The 21032-nt window shown below is 32.1% G+C and overlaps 1 protein-coding gene across 1 annotated transcript in view; it reads right to left on the reverse strand.

Annotated features, from left to right (window-relative positions):
- NCAM2 (neural cell adhesion molecule 2) overlaps nt 1-21032 on the reverse strand; it is a 263078-nt gene that overhangs the window by 154228 nt on the left and 87818 nt on the right. Inside the window, exons 7-8 of the mRNA XM_031959261.1 lie at nt 19125-19285; nt 13884-14029 (exon numbers count right to left, since the gene is read on the reverse strand). Coding sequence (XP_031815121.1) covers nt 13884-14029; nt 19125-19285 — 307 coding nt within the window. The remainder of the gene's footprint in view (nt 1-13883; nt 14030-19124; nt 19286-21032) is intronic.

Below are 21032 nucleotides of genomic sequence, written 5' to 3' on the forward strand. Positions count from 1 at the left end.
TATGACCATCTTTTTATGAAAATTTTTTTCTCCAAATGACATACCTGAACGTTGCCTGAAATTTTTGGTTACTCATGGAATAATAATGTTAAGGGAAAGTCAGGTCTCTTTGTTCCCTAGTTGAGAGAGGTTGTTGGGCTGGGTGAAACCAATTCCACAGGATGTGAAAATTTACTTAAGGTCTTAAAAATTCATTAGATAAGAAATCTGAGGAAATATCTCACTTATCCCTGAGCATTTGGCAACATATAAATCTTCCTTCTCAATTACTGTATTTGTGAACTCTCTAAATACATTTTAAAATATAATCTGACTTACTTTGCCTATAGAATTTGTTTGATGAAATTTGTTTCCTTATCGGCTATATGAGATTGTAACTCTTAGTATGCCCTCCAATGTCATAAAAGTTAAAGTTAAAGAAAAGGAAGATTCATAATAGTTTATTTTATTGCCTAAGAGGAATATACAAGACTGCTATGTGTAAAAGAATTATTTCTCTGTCACTCTGATGTAATTTTGCTTATAACAAAGAAGCTTTGTTAGAATCCTAATGATAGTTCAGGGATACTATTTTCTCTAAGATAGGAACTTATGCTTATTTTTTAAAGCATAATAATAAAACCTATGTTTTTATTGTTATAATTTCCATGTTGCAGTAAATATATTTTGGCAGCAGTTATCTACTATAAAAACTCATAGAAAAGACATTTCTCCCATAACACTACTCATTGATTTTTGTTTTTAATCCAAATGTATAACTTAGTCATCTTCCAAATTTAATTATATTAATTCTAGATCAAAACATACAGGATCTATTAATAAGATCCATAATACATGAAGTCAAACGGATGAAAAATGTAAATTCTCCAGACTATGCCATATATCTTAATCGACAACTCCCTGAATTATTACATCAATATCAGTATCTAGAACAATTATTTCAAATCAATAGTGAGTTTCACCTGAAATTGTATAAAAGAAACCATTAAGTTATAATTAATCTGGCAAAATGGGAAGTGTTTTTAATTATCCAAGGTTTTTTTTTTTTTGAGTTACAAAACCCATTTTTTGAATATATATTTTCCCAGTGATGCTGAATGGTTGCAAATCTTGAAATATCACAATCTATGAAGAAACAAAGTTTCCAAAATGGAAACAGCCAATTTTGGAGGAGGTATATGATGAGAAAGTATCATTGGTAGATATGTGAATGCACACAACTATTTTGGATTTCAATTTATAGAAATATATTGATTGAGAAGGGAGCTGGGGTAGAGCGCTATTTCTGAAACATTCCTAAGTTTCTGAAATTTTGGCACAAATTGCGGCTTCAGCCCATGTCTTCTTAGTCTGAATTACCTATATGGTGAATGGCCTTCCTTGGTCCCTGAATCTGCTGTAGCTCAATCCTATTTTTTTCTTTCTCCTGCTTGTTGTCCCTATGCTATAGATTCTTTCCTGCTCAGTTCCTGAAGGCAATCTCTGTCTCTCTCTGTCTGCATCTCTCTGCCTATTTCTCTGTCCCTGTCTTTCTTAGTTACTTTTCCATATTGCTGTCAGGGACTTGGCTGGAACTTCGGTCTCTGTTTGCCACTTGAATCCTAGTTCCAAACTGGCTTGCTATTTTATGGAAGATTACATTCTGGAGAATGAAGTTGAGTGAGCTTTAGGAAGTATTGCTAACAATAAGGTTAGTGGAGGTGATGGAATTCCAGAAAATGCTATTATTAAAGTGTGACACTCAGTAATCTAGCAAGTTTGGAAAATTCAAGAGCAGTCATTGGATTAGAAAAAATCAGTTTATGTTCCAATCCTAAAGATAGGCAATGGCAAAAAATGTTCAAATTACTGAACAGCTGCACTTATTTCATATGCTAAGCTTCTGTAAGTGAGGCTTCAGAAATATATGAACTGAGAATTATTGGAAGAACAGTCTGGCTTTTGAAGAGGTAGAAGAATTAGAGACCAAATTGCCAACATTTGCTGTACTCCAGAGAAAGCAAGGAAGTTTCAGGAAACTACTTCTGCTTCATTGACTACAGTACGTTTTATTGGATGGATAACAACAAAATGTGAGAAATCCTCCAAAAGATAGGAGTACCAGATCATCTTTTCTCCTGAGGAACCTGTATGTCAGCCAAGAAACGGTTTGAACAGAACATGGAGTAATTGATTGGTTTAAAGTTGGAAAAGGAGTAAGACAAAGCTGTATATTATTACCTTATTTAACTTGTATGCAGAGCACATCATGCAAAATGACAGACTGGATGAATCAAAAATCAGAATTAAGGTTGCCAGAAGATAAGCACTTCATCCCACTCTGATGGCAGAAAGTGAAGAGGAATTAAGGAACTTCTTGATGAGAATGAAAGAGAAGGGTGTAAAAGTTGTGAACATCAACCCCCCCCCCAAAAAAAAAAAAAACTAAACAACCCACTACAAACAACCCACTAAGATCTTGGCAACTGCTCCCATTGCTTCCTGATAAACAGAAGGAGAAGACATGGAAGCAGTGTCAAATATTATTCTTGGGCTCAAAGATCACTGCATTGTGGCAACTGCAGCCATGAAATTAAAATATGCTTGCTTCTTGGAAGGAAAGATACGGCAAATCTGGATAGCATCCTAAATAAAAAGCAGAGACAGCACATTGCTAACAAAGGTCCATATAGTCCAGGTTATGGTTTTTCTAGTTGCAATGTACGGCTATGAGAGTTGGACTATAAGGAAAGCCGAGTGCCACAGAATCAATGGTTTCAAATTGTGGTGCTGGAGAAGACTTTTGAGAGTCCCTTGAATAGCAAAGAGATCAAATCAGTCAATAATTAAAAAAATTAATTAGATTATTCACTGAAAGGTCAAATACCAAGCCAAACGCTTAAATATTTGGTCACATGTTAAAAAGATGGGAAAAGACACTGATGTTGGGAAAGACTGAAGGCAAAATGAAAAGGGGATGGCGAGATCGAGATGGATGGTGTCATGGAAACAATGAACATGAACTTGAACAAACCTTGAGAGAGTGAAAGAGAAGGACCTGGGATGCTATACTCCATGTGGTCACAAGCTGAACACAACCAAACAACAACAGGTACATGGTTTGGAAGCTAGGTGGTACAACAGATAGAGCATCTGGTCTGAAGTTGGAAGCATTCATCTTCCTGAGTTCAGATCTGGCCTCGGACATTTACTAATTGTGTGACTCTGGATAATTCACTTAACCTTATTTGCCTTAATTTCCTCATTTGTAAAATGAGTCAGAGAAGGAAATGGGAAATTACTTCAACATCTCTGACAAGAAAACTACAAATGGGGTTACAAAGAGTGGGATACAACTGAAATGGATTACCACCACCATGCAAGAGAGTATGGCAGTCTTAGCAAACACACAAGCATCTCCTATGTAACTTCAGTTCATCTGATGGCCTTCAATCCTGCCATATTGATAAATTAGGTTATTTGAATACAACAGGATTGAGAGCAGCTAGATGGCACAATGGACAGAGCAACCAGCCTACAGGAGGGAGGACCTGAGTTCAAATCCAGTGCAGACACTTAATATTCACTAGCTGTGTGACCCTGGGCAAGTCACTTAACTACAATTGCCTTGCAAAAATAAAAGAAGTCAATATGATGCTTCTGATTTACTGATTAATTCAGTAGAGGTGTTTTCACCTGGCAGAGTATTTTTTACTTAAAGTGGGGTAGAGTGAATTGATTCAGTTGATCCCCACCTTGTGCTACTAGAATTTTTCAAAATCAAATTCAAGTTCATTGTCATATTGCTTACATATTTCAACATCTTCCATTTACATATGCATCTGTTATGTGTGTGTGTGTGTGTGTGTGTGTGTGTGTACACATGTGTAACTCCTGTCCCAAAGCCAGTTGGTATTGTATTCTCTCTTTTTGGTGAAGAAAGCCTTGTTCTTCATGGCAGATAGGACAGAGTTGGTCAGAAGGAAAAGCATCAGTTCTTAGCCAGTCCCTTTCCTTTCTTTAACTGTAAAATGATTTGCAAGTGCTTCATTTCATTCCAACATAAACTATGTTGAATGTTGTTGTTTAACCCACCTTTTTAAGCTCCATGCATAAACCAAAATTTAAACGTTCCTGGAAAATATGACAATGAAAATAAACTATCTTCATTAGCCTTCTGACTAGTAATACCAGATGAAGTGCAATGCAAAGGGAAGTATGTATATTAGTCAAAATTGTTCATGGAGGAGATACAGTGCAAAGTCCAAATTATTTCTTTTTTTCTTTTAAATTCATTGTTTTATTTTTTTCTTGGTCATACATGCATATTAACATTTTAAGTACACGCTTCTTTATGAATCATGTTAGGAGAGAAAAATCATAACAAAAGAGCAAAACTATGAGAGAGAAAAAAAAACAGAAAAAAGAAGTGAACATAGCATGTGCTGATCTACATTCAATATACATATTCCTCTTTCTGGATGCAGATGGCATTTTTTATCCAAAGTTTATTGGGATTGCCTTGGATCAATGAACCACTGAGAAGAACCAACATTTTCATAGTTGATAATAATTCAATCTTGCTGTTAAATTGTATATAATGTATTCCTAATTCTGCTTGTTTCACTCAGCATCCGTTCACTTAAATCTTTCCAGACCTTTCTAAAATTAGCTTGTTCCTCATTTTTTAACAGAATAATATTCCATTACCTTCATATACTACAACTTATTTAGACCTTTCCCAATTGATGGGTATCTTCTCATTTTCAAATTCTTTACTACCACAAAGAGAACTGCTGCAAACATTTTTGTACATGTGAATTCTTTTCCCTCTTATGATTTCCTTGGGATATAGACCCAATAGTGTCACCGCTGGGTCAAATATGTGTTCACAGTTTGATAGCCTTTGGGCATAGTTTCAAGTTGCTCTCCAGAATGGTTGGATCATTTCACACCTCCACCAACAATGCATTAGTTTCAAGGTCCACTTTAAAGAAAGATTTCTTATAGGATGGTCAAATATTCCAGATGCTCCCTGCTAGTGGATGACATTATTCTGGTTATTCAAGCCTTGGAAACCCTAAAAAAAATCCCTCAAAAGAGTTTTTGTTGTTATTCAGTCATTTTTTAGTCATATCCAACTCTTTATGAACCTATTTGGGGTGTTCTTGGCAAAGATACTGGGGTAGTTTGTTACTTTTTTCTCTAGCACATTTTACAGATAAGAAAATGAGGCAAATGGGATTAAATGACTTGTCCAGCTAATAGATATTTGTGGCAAGATTTAAATTGAAGAAAATTAGTCTTCATGACTCTAGGCTCAGTCCTTTGTCCACTGTGTCATCCTGTCCAGTTGCCAAAAGAGTTTGGACTACAACCTACAGCCTTACAAGGGAAAAAATAAAATAGAAAAGAATGTCTATTTTATAAACTATTGTATATAAATGGATGGACAACCTAGATAGTTCATCTATCACTATAAATGGAAAATAAATGGGGCATAGAATTGAGAGTAGGTTAAATTTCCTTTGGGAAATGGCAAACTTATTCTAATGACCCCAGTGCTTCTTTCTGTAACAAAGGCTGATCTTTTTAAATTCTGATTTTCTTTCAGTGATTTTGTATGGCTGCAAATTATTGAACATAAAATTCTTCAAAGAATTGAAAGTGAGGTGGGTATAGAAATCTTTTTTTCCCTATATAAAAGTAGGAACAGAAGATGACAAGAGAAGGGGGAAAAGTCTGATAGAAAGGAGGGAAAATTGGGGGAGGTGACAGAAGCAAAACACTTTTGAGGAGGGATAAGGTGTTAAAGGAAAGAGAGAACAAATTAAATGGGAGGGAGTGGTAACTGAATGTAAGGAAACATGTTTAGTAATTATAACTTTGAAAAACCTTTGAAGCAAATTTCTCTGATAAAGGCCTCATATCTCAAATACAAAAAGATGGAGCAAAATTTATAAAAATAAGAGACATTCCTCAATTGATGAATAATCATAAGATATGAACAGTTTTCTTTCTGGTGAAGTAATCAAAGCCATACAAAGCCATCTGAGAAGGTGCTCTAAATTGCTATTGATTAGAAGAATACAAATTGAAACAATTCTGAGATACTACCTCTTGCTTATTAGACTAGCTAATAGGACAGAAAAAGAGAATGACAAATGGTGGAGAGGACATGATAAAATGAAACATTAATGTACTATTGGTGAAGTTGTAAACTGATTCAATCATTTTTAGAGCTATTTGGAAGTATGCCCAAAGGGCTATAAAAACATGTAAACCCTTTGACCTAGCAGTTGCCACTACTAGCTCTGTATCCAAAGAGAGGTTTTTTTTAAAAGGGTAAAAGAACATATATGTATAAAAATATTTATAGCAACTCTTTTTTGGTGGAAGGGAGTTGGAAATTTGGAGGATGCTCATCAATTGGGAAATGAATGAACAAACTGCATTCTCCTATTTCAATGGAATATTATTGTGCTATAAGAAATGAGCAGGATGCTCTCAAAAACATGCTAAGATATGAGCAGATACAAAGTGAAATGTGCTGTGAACAAAGTAACAGCAATATTGTAAGATAATCAGCTGTGGGACTTAACTATACTTGGCAATACAATGATCAAAGCAACTCTGAAGGAGTTATGATGAAAAATGCCATCCATCCCCAGAGAAAGAACTATTGGTCTCTGAATACAGATTGAAACATACTTTTAAAAAACTTACTTTATTTTTCTTGAGTTTTTTTGTGTCTGTTTTCTTTCACATCATTATTAATATGGAAATATGTTTTGCATGACTATACATAGAGAACCTATTAAAATTGCTTTTTTTCTCAATGGGAGGGAGAGAAGAGGGAGAAAATTTGGAGCCCAGAGTATTAAAAGCAAATATTAAAAATAGTTTTTGTATGTAATTGGGGAAAATAAAATAATAAATTAAAAAATTGAAATTTAGGGTCATACAAAAAGTAATATTAGAGGGCTCATGGTAGGCTTGAAATAATTAGTTATCACATAACAAATGAGAATTTATTCAGGAAACATGACATAAAATATATCCTCAAAACATGTGTGAATCAAAAATTTGGTTAGGATGGGGGATAACTAATGGATAGCATGCATGTTCCATTGGTATCTTTACATTATGAAGAGAATACAGGGAAAGTCCCCAAGATGTTGTGTGATGAATTTATTTATGCTAGATGTGAGTCAGGAATAGATAGGCTATGAACTGCAGCATATCTTGCTGTTCCTTACATGCAATGCTCAGCTATGGGCATTTTCAGTGGCTCAGCTTTATGTCTGAAACTCTACCCCTCTTCAATTTCTGCTTTTTGGCTTTCATGGATTCTTTTAAGTTTCAGCTAGAGTATTATTTTTTTCTATAAGAAGCCTTTCTAGATCTTCCCTAATGTTAGTGATGTTCCTTGGAGATTTTCTCTAATTCATCCCATATAGATTCTGCTGTACTTTGCTTGAAATCACAGAGCTGCTGGAGAATAATGACCACTGACAATATGAAATGGCTTACTGAGTGAAGAAATTTTTGAACCAACAAGACTTTGTTAAGCAAAGTAAGAATTCTTCCATCCCTTGCCAGGTGACAAAAAGTCTCAAGGTTGAAGCTCTTCACAAGTCAAAGGGAAGAAGTTTCTCCCTACACTTAGCTAAGATTCAGTTTCCTATTCTACAGTGCTGAAGATGAAAAGATTAAAGTATCATGCAGCCAAGCCAATGATTGATGGTGAAAAAAAAGACCATGAGGGCCACTTAGGAGAATTTAGGAGATTCCAAGAGACTGACTTGTACAGCTTTAAGAGGTCTTTCCACACTCTTAGAAGAGCACAATGGTTAAAAATATTACTTACTATAAAGCAGAACTCTCCTAAATAGCAGAGGTACAAAGCAGAATGCATTAAAAACCAGAACCCTACAATATATTGTTTACAAGAAACACATGTGAAGCAGAGAGACACAGAGTAAAGTTAAGGTGCTGTAACAGAATTTATTTTGTTTCACCATTAGTTAAAAAAAAAAAAAAAGGCAAAGACAGCAATCATGATCTCAGACAAAACAAAAGCAAAGATAGATCTAATTAAAAGAGTAAGGAAGGAAATTATCTTACTCAAAGGTAACACAGACATTGAAGTAATATCAGTATTAAACATATATGCACCAAGTAGTAAAAGTAAAGTGAGCTACAGTAGGAAATAGAAACAAAGCTATACTAGTGGGGGGGGCAGAACTTTCCCCCCTCTCAGAACTAGATAAATCTAACCACAAAATAAATAAGAAAAAAAAATTGAGGATAACAGAATTTTAGAAAGATTAGATATGATAGATCTGTGGAGAAAACTAAGGGGGGTTAGGAAAGAATATACCTTTTGTTTTTTTTAGCAGCACATGGTACCCACCCAAAAGCTGGCCATGTATTAGGGCAAAAAACTTCAAAATCAAATGCTGAAAGGCAGACATGTATGCTTTTCAGATCATAATACAATAAAAATTACATTCAATAAAGGGCTTTGGAAAGACAGATTGAAAATTAATTGAGAACCAAATAATTTTATCCTAAAGAATAAGTAGGTCAAAGAACAAATCATAGAAACAATCAATCAATTTCATTAAAGAGAATGACAACAATGGAACAACATACAAAAATTTATGAAATTCAGCCAAAGAAGTACTTAGGGAAAATTTATTTATTTAAATTCTTACATCAATAAAATGTAAGAGAAAGAAAGAGCATATTGAACAGGCACATCCTATACTTCACAAAGAACAAATTAAAAATCCCTTATTAAAACAGTACCAAACTTGAAAACCAAAAGTGAGATTAATAAAATTGAAAGAAAACTTATAAGTAATAAATAAAACAGATAAGATACCAGTTAATCTGATTTTTTAAAAATATAAAGAAAACCAACTATTATCAAACAGGAAAAAGAGAATTCACCAACAATGAAGAGGAAATTAAAGCAATCATTAGGAAATATTTTGCTGAATTATATACCAAAATTTGACAACCTAAGGAAATTGTTGAAAATATAAACTGCCTAGATTAACATAAGAGGAAAAGAATATTTAAATAATCCAATTTTAGAAAAAGAAATTGAACAAAATTTCTTAGGGAAAAATGAATTCCCTAAGAAAAAATTCAGATGGTTCCACAAGAAAATTTTACTATGTATTTGAAGAACAATTCTAATACTAAATGAAACTATTTGGTAAAATAGAGTCCTACCAAATTCCTTTTATGACAACACAAAGAAAGTGTTGATGCCTAAAGTAGGAAGAGCTCAAATAGAAAAAGAAAAGAACAAGACAATTTTCCTAATAAATACATATGTAAAAATTGTAAATAAATTATTAGAAAGGTAATTATAACCAAGTGGGATTTATACCAGGAATTCAGGACTAGTTCAATATTAGGAAAACTATTAGGAAAACAGCATAATTGACCATATCAATAACAAGAACAACAAAAAACCATATGACTATCTCAAATAATGCAGAAAAACAACTTTTGATAAATATAGCACCCATTCCTATTAAAAACACCAGAGAGCATAGGAATAAAAGAAGCTTTCCTTAAAAAGATGTAAATTATCTATCTAAAATCATCTTCATGCATTATCTATAATAGAAATGTCAGAAGACTTCCCTATAAGATCGGGATGAAGCAAGGACATTTATATTCTCCATCTTTGTTTAATATTGTTCTAAAGATGTTAGCTTTATAATAAGAAAAGAAAAGGAAATTAAAGGAATTGAAACAAGGCAATGAGGAAGCAAAATCATCATTTTAAAGGTGATATATTTTAAGAATCCTAGAAAATCAACTAAAAACTATCTGAAACAATTACCAACTTTAATAAAACTTCAGAATACAAAATAAACCCACATCAATCATCAGCATTTCTATATATTACCAACAAAGCCTAGCAGAAAAATGTAGAAAGAAAATTTCTATTTAAAATAATTGTAGACAATATAAAATATTTGAGAGTCTACTTACCAAGACAAATCCAGGACTATATAAACACAATTACAAAACACTTTTCACAAAAATAAAGGTAGATCTAAACAAATGGGGAAAATATCAATTGCTTATGAGTAGGTTGAACCAATAAAATAAAAATGACAATTCCACCTATATCAATTTTCTTATTCAATGCCATACCAATCAAACTACCAAAAATATTTTGTAGAACTAGAAAAAATAATAACAAAATTCATCTGAAAGAACAAAAGAGTCAAAAATTTCTTGGGAATTAATGAAAAAAATGTAAAGAAAGGTTATCTAGCTGTAACAAACCTCTTTAAAATAGGAATCATCAGAACTATTTGGTATTGGCAAAGAAATAAGAGTGGCAGATCGTGAAATAGATACCATAAGTAATAAATGACTACAATAATCTAGTGTTTGATGAACCCATGAAAGATCCCAGTTTCTGGATAAGAACTATTTGACAAAAACTGTGAGAAAATTGCTAAATAGTATGACAGAAACTAACATCTTACACCATATACCAAGATAAGCTCAAAACGGGTACATGATTTAGAAATAGCAGAGTGATACCATAAGCAAATTAGGAGAGCAAGAAATAGTTTACCTAACAGATCTTTGGAGAAAGGAAGAATTTTTGACCAAACAAGAGACAGCAATCATTACAGCAAGTAAAATGGAGAATTTTGATTATATTAAATTAGAAAGTTTTTGCACAAACAAAACCAATACAATCAAGATTAGAAGGAAAACAAAACTGGGAAGCAATTTTCATTACATATATCTCTGATAAAGACCTAATTTTTCAAATTAATGTATAACCGAGTCCAATTTATGAGAATACAAGCAAGCCATTCCCCAATTGATAAATGGTCAAAGAATATGAACAAAGAATTTTCAGACTAAGAAATAAAAATTACCTATAGTCATAAGAAAAAATGCTCTATACCACTACTGATTAGAAAAATCAAAATAATTCAGAGGTACCACATTATACCTATCAGATTGGCCAATATGACAGAAAAGGAAAATAAAATGTTGGAGGGGATGTGGGAAAACTGGGATATTAACATACTACTGGAGTTATGAATTGACCTAACCATTCCAGAAAGCAATTTGAAACTATGACCAAAGGTCAATTAAACTGTGCATACCCTTTGATCCAGCAATACCACTACTAGGTCTATATTCCAAAGAGATCATAAAAAGGGAAAAGAACTTACGTGTACGAAAGTATTTATAGCAACTCTTTTTTTTTGCGGTGGCAAAAATTGAGGATATGTACATCAATTAGAGAATGGCTGAACAAGTTGTGGTATATGAATACAAAGAAATGGATATATTATTGTGCTCTAAGAATGAGACTTACATGAACTGATGCAAAGTGAAGTGAGCAGAAGCAGGAGACCATATGATGATCAACTATCAATAACAGCTCTCCTCAGCAATACAATGATCCAAAACTTATTCCAAAGGATTTATGATGAAAAAAGCTATCCACATCCAAGGAAAGAAATGATGGATTCTGAATATGTATCTAAGCATATTTTTAAATGATTTTTTTACTTTTTGGTCTTTTTCTTCTCTCACAACATGATTAATCTGGAAATGTTTACATGATTGCACATATATAACCTATATCAAATTCCTTACCATTTTAGAGAGAATAAAGAATATTTGGAAGTCAACAATTTTTAAAAACAAATGTTAAATTTTTTTACATGTAATTGGAAAAAAATACTATTTAAAAAACTGGTCCCTTTGCTCCCTACCAATTATACACTGACATTCCTATTCTTTGCAGTTCCCCTAGGCAAGTCCCTAACTTGGACCAATCTGATGAGGAACTAACACATCAAATGACTTGCCAGACCCAATCCAGAAGTATGCTGGCCCACCGAGTCAAAATAACAAGAGCAAGCCCAGGAGAGCTACTTATTTGAATGGAGATAGCTGTACAGTGCCTTGTGGATGACTAATGCCGAGACTACTTTCTTAATGAATGTCATCAGTATCTTTCAGAAAGAGAAAAACTACTTAAGTCTTGTAGTTCAGGAGCTATGAGTTTTCTATACTTTATACCCATTTTTCTCTTCTTCTCTACTTTGGATGTATTTGTGGAAGAATGTTCCTCTGGTGTTTTGTAATTACTGCTCTTGCTATGCCATCTAAGCAGTAAATAACTTGCTAAAGAATTGTTTATTGGCTAATTATTAAGGAAAAGTACCTGGTGGAACTTGTGAAGTAATGATTAAAAGTAAAGTTTTATTCTTAGAACTCTTAAAGTAGTAACAGCTATCCCTTGGGGAACCCTACTTGCCAGTGGAAACCTGAGTAGCGTGAGGGAACTCCGAGGGTATTAGTTACAAGTAAAATATATTAACATGGATTTGGGATTACTATCCTGGAAGTGAAAAAATAGGGAAGTGAAAGGAGTAAGCAGCTAAGCTAAAACAGGTATGAATTTTTAAATCAGACTTGGCTCACCAGCCTAATAATATGAGAGAGAATGTACACTTTTAAGCTGAAACTTCATGGAAATTTCAGGACAGAATAAGAGGTGGATTTATAGGAAGAATCATATAAATCTTATAAAAAGAATCTTCTTTTTCCTAAGAAATCATTCTGGCAGGATATTTCAAGGGGCTAATTCAAAATACTAATTAGATTGGAAGGAGAAGCTGACATAGCTTCCCGATGCTAATCTTTTGTTTTATTAGGACAATTCCAAGATAAGACACATTTGTTTTATAATTTCTTAACTGTGTACTTTGCAAACTATTTTTTTTTTTTTTGGTTGACAGTAGCATCTTTTTGTCTCAGGTAAATTATGGAAAAGTGACTGCTAAACAACGTTGTATTGGAGTACTTTTGAAACCTAGTAAGAAGGGGTGACACTGATAAAGGGAAAGATACTGTCATTCTAATAACTCTAGAGTATGGGTCTATTAGAAAAAAAAAGTTGAGAAACTGTTAAGACTGAGTTGGGCTATCAGTCTTGCACCTCTTCTTGACTGCAAATTTATTTAAAAGTCAAAGCTGGGAAGAAAACATATTAGATTATTGAATTTTTTTCCTGTCTTACGACTACTGAAGTCTCACAAACATAGAGAAATAGAAAGGATTTTTTGTGTCACATAATCCAACATTTTATTTTACATAAGAAGAAACTGAAATACAGAGAGGTTAGTTGAACTTTGTCATAGTAGGAGAAGTTGAACTAGGGATGCTTAATCTGGAGAAGATAAAGCCCTTGTATAAGAGATTGCAATTTAGCTGAGATGTGAAGGAAGCTTGGATTTATAAAAGGTAAAGGTCAGGAAGAAGTATATTCTAGTTATGTGATATGGGACCTATATACAGGCAGAATGTTCTTATAGCTTTATTTATATTTTTATTTTTGCCATGAATATTTTAGGCAGTCTGTGGAAGCCTATGAATCTCTTCTTCTCATGTATTTAAAAGCCAAAGAAAGTGCATAAAAAAAAACAAAAAAAAGTATTATAATGAAATATAATTATAATATCTTTAAAACATGGAAATTCATAGATCTCAGATTAAGAACCCCTGATTTGGAAGGTAGTGTGTTTGGGGAAGAAAAAGGAGATCAGTTGGATTGGAACATCAAATGCATTAGAGGGAACAATGTAAAATGAGTGTAAGGGGTATTTTAGAAACATGTGAAAGACTTTAAATGAGCAAGAGAGAGAAGGCAAATATATTGTTAGTATTTCTCTGAAATAATGGTAAGGCTAATTTATTGTACTTTGGGTGAAAGTTATTTGTGCCTTTTAGTGATCAGTTTTAGTATTTTGTAGTAACATAAAGAATTCAATAAAATTTCTAAATATTAAAACATGATTTTATAACAAAATAATTAGGATTTTTTTTACCTTGTCTCCTTCAGAAAAAATTATTCCATCCTGAGCTCTTTTCCATGTGATTTCAGGAATGGGTTCTCCTTCTGCCTCACATACAAGTGTTATTTGACTATTCTCAAATGTCGTTTCATTTTTAAGTTGTATTATGTGAGGCTGTACTGTAAAAATAAAATATATATATATTAACGAGTAAAATCATTCTAGGACTTAACAAAAACATTTTTAACTGCTTAAAACACATTTAACATAATCCCTGAAGTTATTTAGTTACCTAATACAAGAAAACATAAAATATTAATAGATTTAACTTATTTTATGAAGAAAATGATGGTCTGATATTTTATTTAAGGCGACAATGTCTTTTAAATATGTCTACCACATTTAATATTTCCTTGCAAAATGGTACCAATATTTATTTTATGATTCATCAAAAGGTTTAATAATTTAAAATTAATCTGATTTTATCCCATGAAGCCTACTTTTCAGTGATTTTACTTTTTCTTCTCTGCATATTTTCTATTGTAAAGGTCAAGTAATAGATTTAAAAGCTGTGTTCTACATAAAGCAGTCAAATAAATGTTAGAACTTTAAAACAACTTCACATAAGAGGAAAATATTGAGTGATTTTTCCTTATCTCAAATACAGAAAATAGTTATTATCTAGATAAACACTAACATTTTGATTAGCCCCAGGCTTACATGTCTTAAAAATCAGTTGGCAATGTCTTTATAAGGGATTACTTATGTTCTAAATTCCTCAAAAACTTTCAGTCCTGAAATGAAAAAAAAAAAGTTTGGATGATTTAGATGTAGTAACTAATTATTTAAAAGAGCACTTATTATTCATGTAATATCCAAAGGCTGGCATCACAAGGAAAAATGGGAAATATATTCTAGCATTTTACTAATTTTCATAAGTAATATCTTGTAGTATTCAACATTTTTTATGTATTTTCATTTGTATATGTTGATTTAATTACATTTAATGTGTATATTATAATCATATCATGTTTGAAAGTATTAAGAGAATGCATATTAAAGTTAGCAATTAAATCTGTAAGCCAAGAGAATCTAGATTAAAAGAGAATTTAATTTTCTAACAATATTTCTAATACAATGATTTACAAAATTTATGTTAGGCACCATGTTAAGTATTTTATAATCATTACATTGTTTGTTCCTCCCAAAAATGGTGGGGATACTATTTTCATCCATTTTACAGATTAGTAAACTGAAGTAAACAGATGAGAGGTAACTTGCTTAAGATCAAACAGCCAATACATTTCTGAGACCAGATTCTGAAAAAAATTTGTTTTTTCCAATTTATACATATTTCAGCATATTACCTTAATGCCAAATAATAAATGTAATTTGCATTAATTTCTGATTTACCACAATTTTCCTAATAGAACATATTTAGAACATATTGTGATTTAATTTTAAGACAGACTTCAACCAAATAAAAATCTAGATTGTATAACCACTAATGTAACATTTAAAATCTCGAAAATTTCTAGTAGCACTTCAAAACTGAAAGGCCACTCTTATCAATTAGCTCATTTTCAAAGATATATGGATGACATTCTAAGGTTCCTATAACCTTTTATATTTTTCCTTTTAAATCATCCAAAGAGCAGGATCAAATTCCTTTTTTTCATAACTCAGTTCCCATTCTTTCATCTGTCCTCAAGTTTTAACCATGTAAGAGAGAAAGGGAAAGGCTCCACATGGATGGTTCATCCTTCTGTTTTGGACCGTGGGAATTTCATGCTGCAATTTGCATCATGCAAACAGAAACTATTACTACAGTTTTTATATCATAAAGAATAATCACAAAATGTGCTCACTAGTAAAATGCTGTATTTCCCATTTTTCCTTGTAATGTCAGCCTCTGGATATGACTAATAAGTGCCCTTTTAATATAATGTTTCTCTTTTTGTTTCAAGAGCTCAAAAAAAAACTCCCTCACCTAATTGCTTAAACTTTTACATCTTGAATTTCATAGTCTTATTACAACTTGGCAACTTAGCTACTAATTTACTCAAATATTATTTCAAAGTAAGTTCAATTCTGTTTATTTTCTAGTAGGCAAAAAAAAAAAATCACCTTTTAAACTACAGCAATACATTTATCACCTCCAAAAAGAGGAGAGAGCTAGGTGTTGTTCTTAACAGATTTTTAGAGGTTTGTTAAACTGATTAAGATATTTTTAGCAAGTATAAAAAAACCCTTTAAATCATAATAAAGTTTTCCATAAAATATTAGAATTTAGTTGCAAATTTCAATTTCTAATACATCTCACAATTTTTTCCTCATAAATTGAGTACAGTCAGAAGGGGTGACAAAAGCGATGGCACCCAGAGGTCAAATACATCTGAAATACAGAATACAGGGAGTAAGCTTGCAGTAGGTTATGCTTTCTAATGAGACCCAGAAAAGAATCTAAGTTCTCCCAGCCTTGGTTAACAACTTTCACTTCCTAGTCTATTCAAACATCAATTAAATTGTTCGCAAAAATATCACAAAGAATTTTTTCCATATTAAATTTTACTTACTTTTTAGTGTTCCCTAATTTACCCAAACTCTTCTTTTTTGTAGGTCAGGAAAGAATTAATAATAGGGAGTTCCTAATAAATTGGTTAACTGCAATCTGCTTTTTTCCCCTTCACTTTGTAGTGGTCAAATGGCCCAGTCCCTTTATTATTAAGATCTTTCCCAAACACCTTGCAGGGGTCCTCAAACTATGGCCCGTGGGCCAGATGTGGCAGCTGAGGACGATTATCCCCCTCACCCAGGGCTATGAAGTTTCTTTATTTAAAGGCCCACAAAACAAAGTTTTTGTTTTTACTATAGTCTGGCCCTCCAACAGTTTGAGAGACAGTGAACTGGCCCCCTATTTAAAAAGTTTGAGGACCCCTGCAGGGTTCTATAACTTGCATATCAACACCTGAGTCCTATTCCCCTTTATCATCAGTCAGCTATGGTACTCCTCAGCTTGGCTAACTTCCCTGGGTTTAATTGCTTTGACTAAAGGGTGGAACAAAGGGACCACTTGGATACTATTTTAACCACTATAAAAATTCTGCTATATAGACAAAACCATCTCCATGGTTTTTTGTTGCTTCCTAAGGACCTCGTGGAAATTCAGAAACATTAAGGGCAGAATAGAAGGTAAATATGCAATAGAGAAAGTGGCAGTCTAAAATGTTTTGGTTCTTCTTCTTATTTTAAATGGAGATGTCAATTATAATCTCCCTAGTATTGCCAGATTATAATATACTTGGGAAATATTTAACAAAATTGAAATATAATAAAGCATAGATATTATATTTTAAAAATAAGTCAGTATGTGGCTTCAGGAATCCTTATGTATGATCCCTATTTGAGTTTGACATTATTTTTAAAGTAAATTTGTTACTGTCATAACACTAGAGGACATTGTTAATGATTTGCATTTATATGATGTCTTAGATTGATTTTGAGGCTTCAAATAAGATTACTCTTAGGTCATTCCTGCTTTGGTAAATGAAATGGAAAAGCTGGATGTATTTTTGTCATATTAGAATAGAAGTTTCATAGCTCTGCAGTCAAAAATTCATGTCTCCAAAAGGACTATTAAATGATACCTTAATAAAAAAAAAACCTCTCCCATATTCAAAAAGAAGTATAAAACTGTCTTCCAAAGACAATTATAAATGATTTGGAGGTCTTTTCCTTTGGAATTTTCTCTTCTCTAAAGTGCTTTCCAGTCCTTAAAGCACTATAAATAGGGGTGTCAGTTATACAACCAGTAATATAATTGATAGATGACTATAATTCAGTCTATCATGCAGACTGAAGACTTTAGATAGTAGTAGCAGCACAATTCCCTTGTTCATGTAGCTTGTAGTTCATTTTTCTCACAGCCAAACTCCTGCTCAGAGTTTGGCAATTCCAATTTCAATAAGCTATAAAATTCTAATCAGCCATTTTGCTACTTTTTAGTACCTCTAAAAGAGAATTGGCTAGTGAAAAAGGTAAAAAAAATTAAATCATCTTCTGTATTTTCTTCTTAATAACTATAGAAGAAAGGTAGGCATGAAAGGTGTTTGATGCTTAGTGTTAAAATATAATTTAAGAGAACTGTTTATTAAGATATCTATCATTATTGGAAAAATTTACTTCTCAGTAGTAAGGCCTGTTTCATCATTTAAGAGTTCATATTTTGAAATGTTTCTTACTTTGTAAAATTCATTTCAAATGTAAAGACTTGGCAAAACCATCTTTTCTTTTTACTTTCTAGTTCTAATAGCTTTAGTATTAGTTGTAGCTGGATCATTAATATTTATTTATTATAAACATGAATTGGTTTAATGTTCCATTAAAGACATATGTGGGGCTGGGGTGAATGGTGTTTTTTATTTTTATTTTTTAATAAATATCACTATAGGGATAGAAGTCCTTTTCCCTTTTATAGTTCTTTAAAGAAGAAATAATAATTGTGAGGAATAGTAGTATTTTGATTAAACTATAAGGAATGGTGAAGCAGAAAAAATTTTTTTAACCATGAAAAGAATTATTTCTAAAGAAGAATAAACAGAATTCCAGAGAGATTTATGGTACAAGGAAATTACTTGGCTGCTCACCTCAAGAAGCAAGAATCTAATCATTCCAAAGTTTCTAAGGAATCAGTGAGTTCTAAGTTTGAAAATAGCCAAGTAGCTTGGATCTTATTTCCCAGAGATTATTTAATGTTTTAGCATTAGAAAAAATGTTTTAGCAAAGCAATCCCAAGGAAACTTCTACATCTTGCCTACTTATTCTCTTCTCTCTGCTTAGTTAAGCAATATTTTAACAAAATAGATGGGTAACACCTACAAATTTAAACCAACATATAGAGTATTTTAGTGTATTAAAAAGAAACAATAAGATTTTAATGTGAAAATTAAATATCCCTCAGTAGACAAAAAATTTTAAAACTTTGTTACATATGCCAGGGTGGTTCTATTCATATTCTTTAAAGCCACCATCCCTATGATTAAGCCATATACACAATTACTCTCAATTGGTCATTATTTTTACCTTTAGGAAAGGGGTATTACAGTTATAAATTAAAGATCAATGTCTACTAATTATAGCATTTTTGATTAATACCTATTAAGATCTACCTATAGAAATAAAATTCATTCCCATGTATTTTTGGAAATCATTATTAACCTGTTATATTGTCATCTAATTTAGGCAGGCTGTATAAAGCAATCAGTTAATACTTACCAAAGACTTGTAGGAATGACTCCTTTTCATCTTTTCCTGCTATGTTTGTGGCTCTACAGACATAAGGACCCCCATCACTATTTATAATATTCCTGACACTTAGTTCAGAATTATTTTTTTTCAATGTGTATTTTTCAGTGTCTTCAATAAGTTTGCCATTTCTGAAAGAGAGAGAGAGAGAGAGAGAGAGAGAGAGAGAGAGAGAGAGACAGACTACTTACTTTTTATAGTTTACTTCATAATTTTATTAAAATTCACAAAAATTTCTGAACTAGAAATAAATGTTTATCATTCTGCAGTTACTAGTATTGACAGTTATGGTCATACTGCCATAAAAAATTATTCTTAGATGTTCAATTCAAGCTCATTTTGGTATAAAGGATTATACTTGAAGATGTTCTTTAAAATATAGAATCATATTTTAATAACCAGAAAATATTACATTACTAATAACTCTCTAAAAAATTCAAACATTAAAATTTATTTGTATTTATTTATTTTCCTTTAGTAAAGGGACACTTTGGCTCCATTTTTTGCTAAAGATGGACAAAAGGAGGAAATCGATGGAAAAAATAAGAATAATTAATTATTTCCTAAATTCCAAGTTCTGTGCCAGGTGCTGGTGATATAAATGTAAAAGTGAGAAAATTTTTATAAGACTTCAGATAAAGATAGGAAGAGTTGAAGCAATACATAACAACCCTGGCAGAAGAAGGAAATAATAAATATAGGGTGCTTCACAAATTATTTGGGCATCTGGTAAAGCAGATGAAACTTTCACCATGTTAAGAAAAAAACAGCTAATGAATTATTGGTTTTCTTGAATGATAATCAGATAAAATAAGAGCTGTTAAATGCTTTGAAATTTTTAACACTTTTGTAAATTTTATATTTATGTTACTATAAAATGCTATTATAGAAGTAGCTGGTTGGCATAACAAAGTGCTCATTTTATGGTAGAGACCCAAGTTCAAATTTTGTCTCAGTGACTTAACCAGCTATATGACTGAGCAAGTCACTTCTGTAACTCTGAACAAGTCACTTAATATTGCTCTGCCTTAATTTCATCATTTGTAAAGTAGAGATTTTGTGAATGATAAAATGAGAAAATATGGTGTTATATAAATTAAGATAAGATAATAGCTGATATTCTGAACCTAATCCTGATTAATGGAAATTAACTTGGTTTTAGGTAGAAATATTGACTGTTTTAGGAGAAAGCAGTCACTCCTTCTTAGACATTGTAAAAGAGGAAAACAAAGTCTACAGTTTTGTAGAAAACAGATTTTCAAAAAGTTGAGAGAAAAGATAGGTAGAATCCTATGGCTTAAAAATTCATCAGCAAAGTTTAAGGAGAGATGGTTTCTTAAGAGTGAAATTTTGAAGATTCAAATAGAAACAAATCCACAGAGATACCTCAAAAAGGTGAGACCCTCTCAAAAAGGAACTAAAGAGATTAAATAAGTACACAGTTTATTCATAGATCAGCAGAAGTTTTTAAAAGACATATATGTTAAAAGAGAGAAAGAAAATATAAGAACTAGTCAGAGTCTGGATCTGATGAAGAGAGGACTGGCAAAGGAGTAGAATAAGATCACTTCAATAATAAAGCACTATTGCTGATCCTATTACCTTTGTTTCAAACTTTATATTTTTTAATTTTTGGTGACAGTATTGGGGTAAGTGACTTGCCCAGGGTCACAGAGTTAGAAAGTGTTAAATGTCTGAGGTAGATTTGAACTCAGGTTTTCTTGATTTCAGAGCCAGTTCTCAATCAGCTGTGCCATCTAATTGCCCCCAAATCATATATGTATACACATAGATACAAACACACACATATATATTTTTAAATTGTAAAAATGGCATGAAAGGTCAGAGAAAGGTAAATTTCCAAGAGGATATGATGAG

The sequence above is a fragment of the Sarcophilus harrisii genome, chromosome 3, assembly GCF_902635505.1.
Source record: "Sarcophilus harrisii chromosome 3, mSarHar1.11, whole genome shotgun sequence".
Taxonomy (NCBI): Eukaryota; Metazoa; Chordata; class Mammalia; order Dasyuromorphia; family Dasyuridae; genus Sarcophilus; species Sarcophilus harrisii.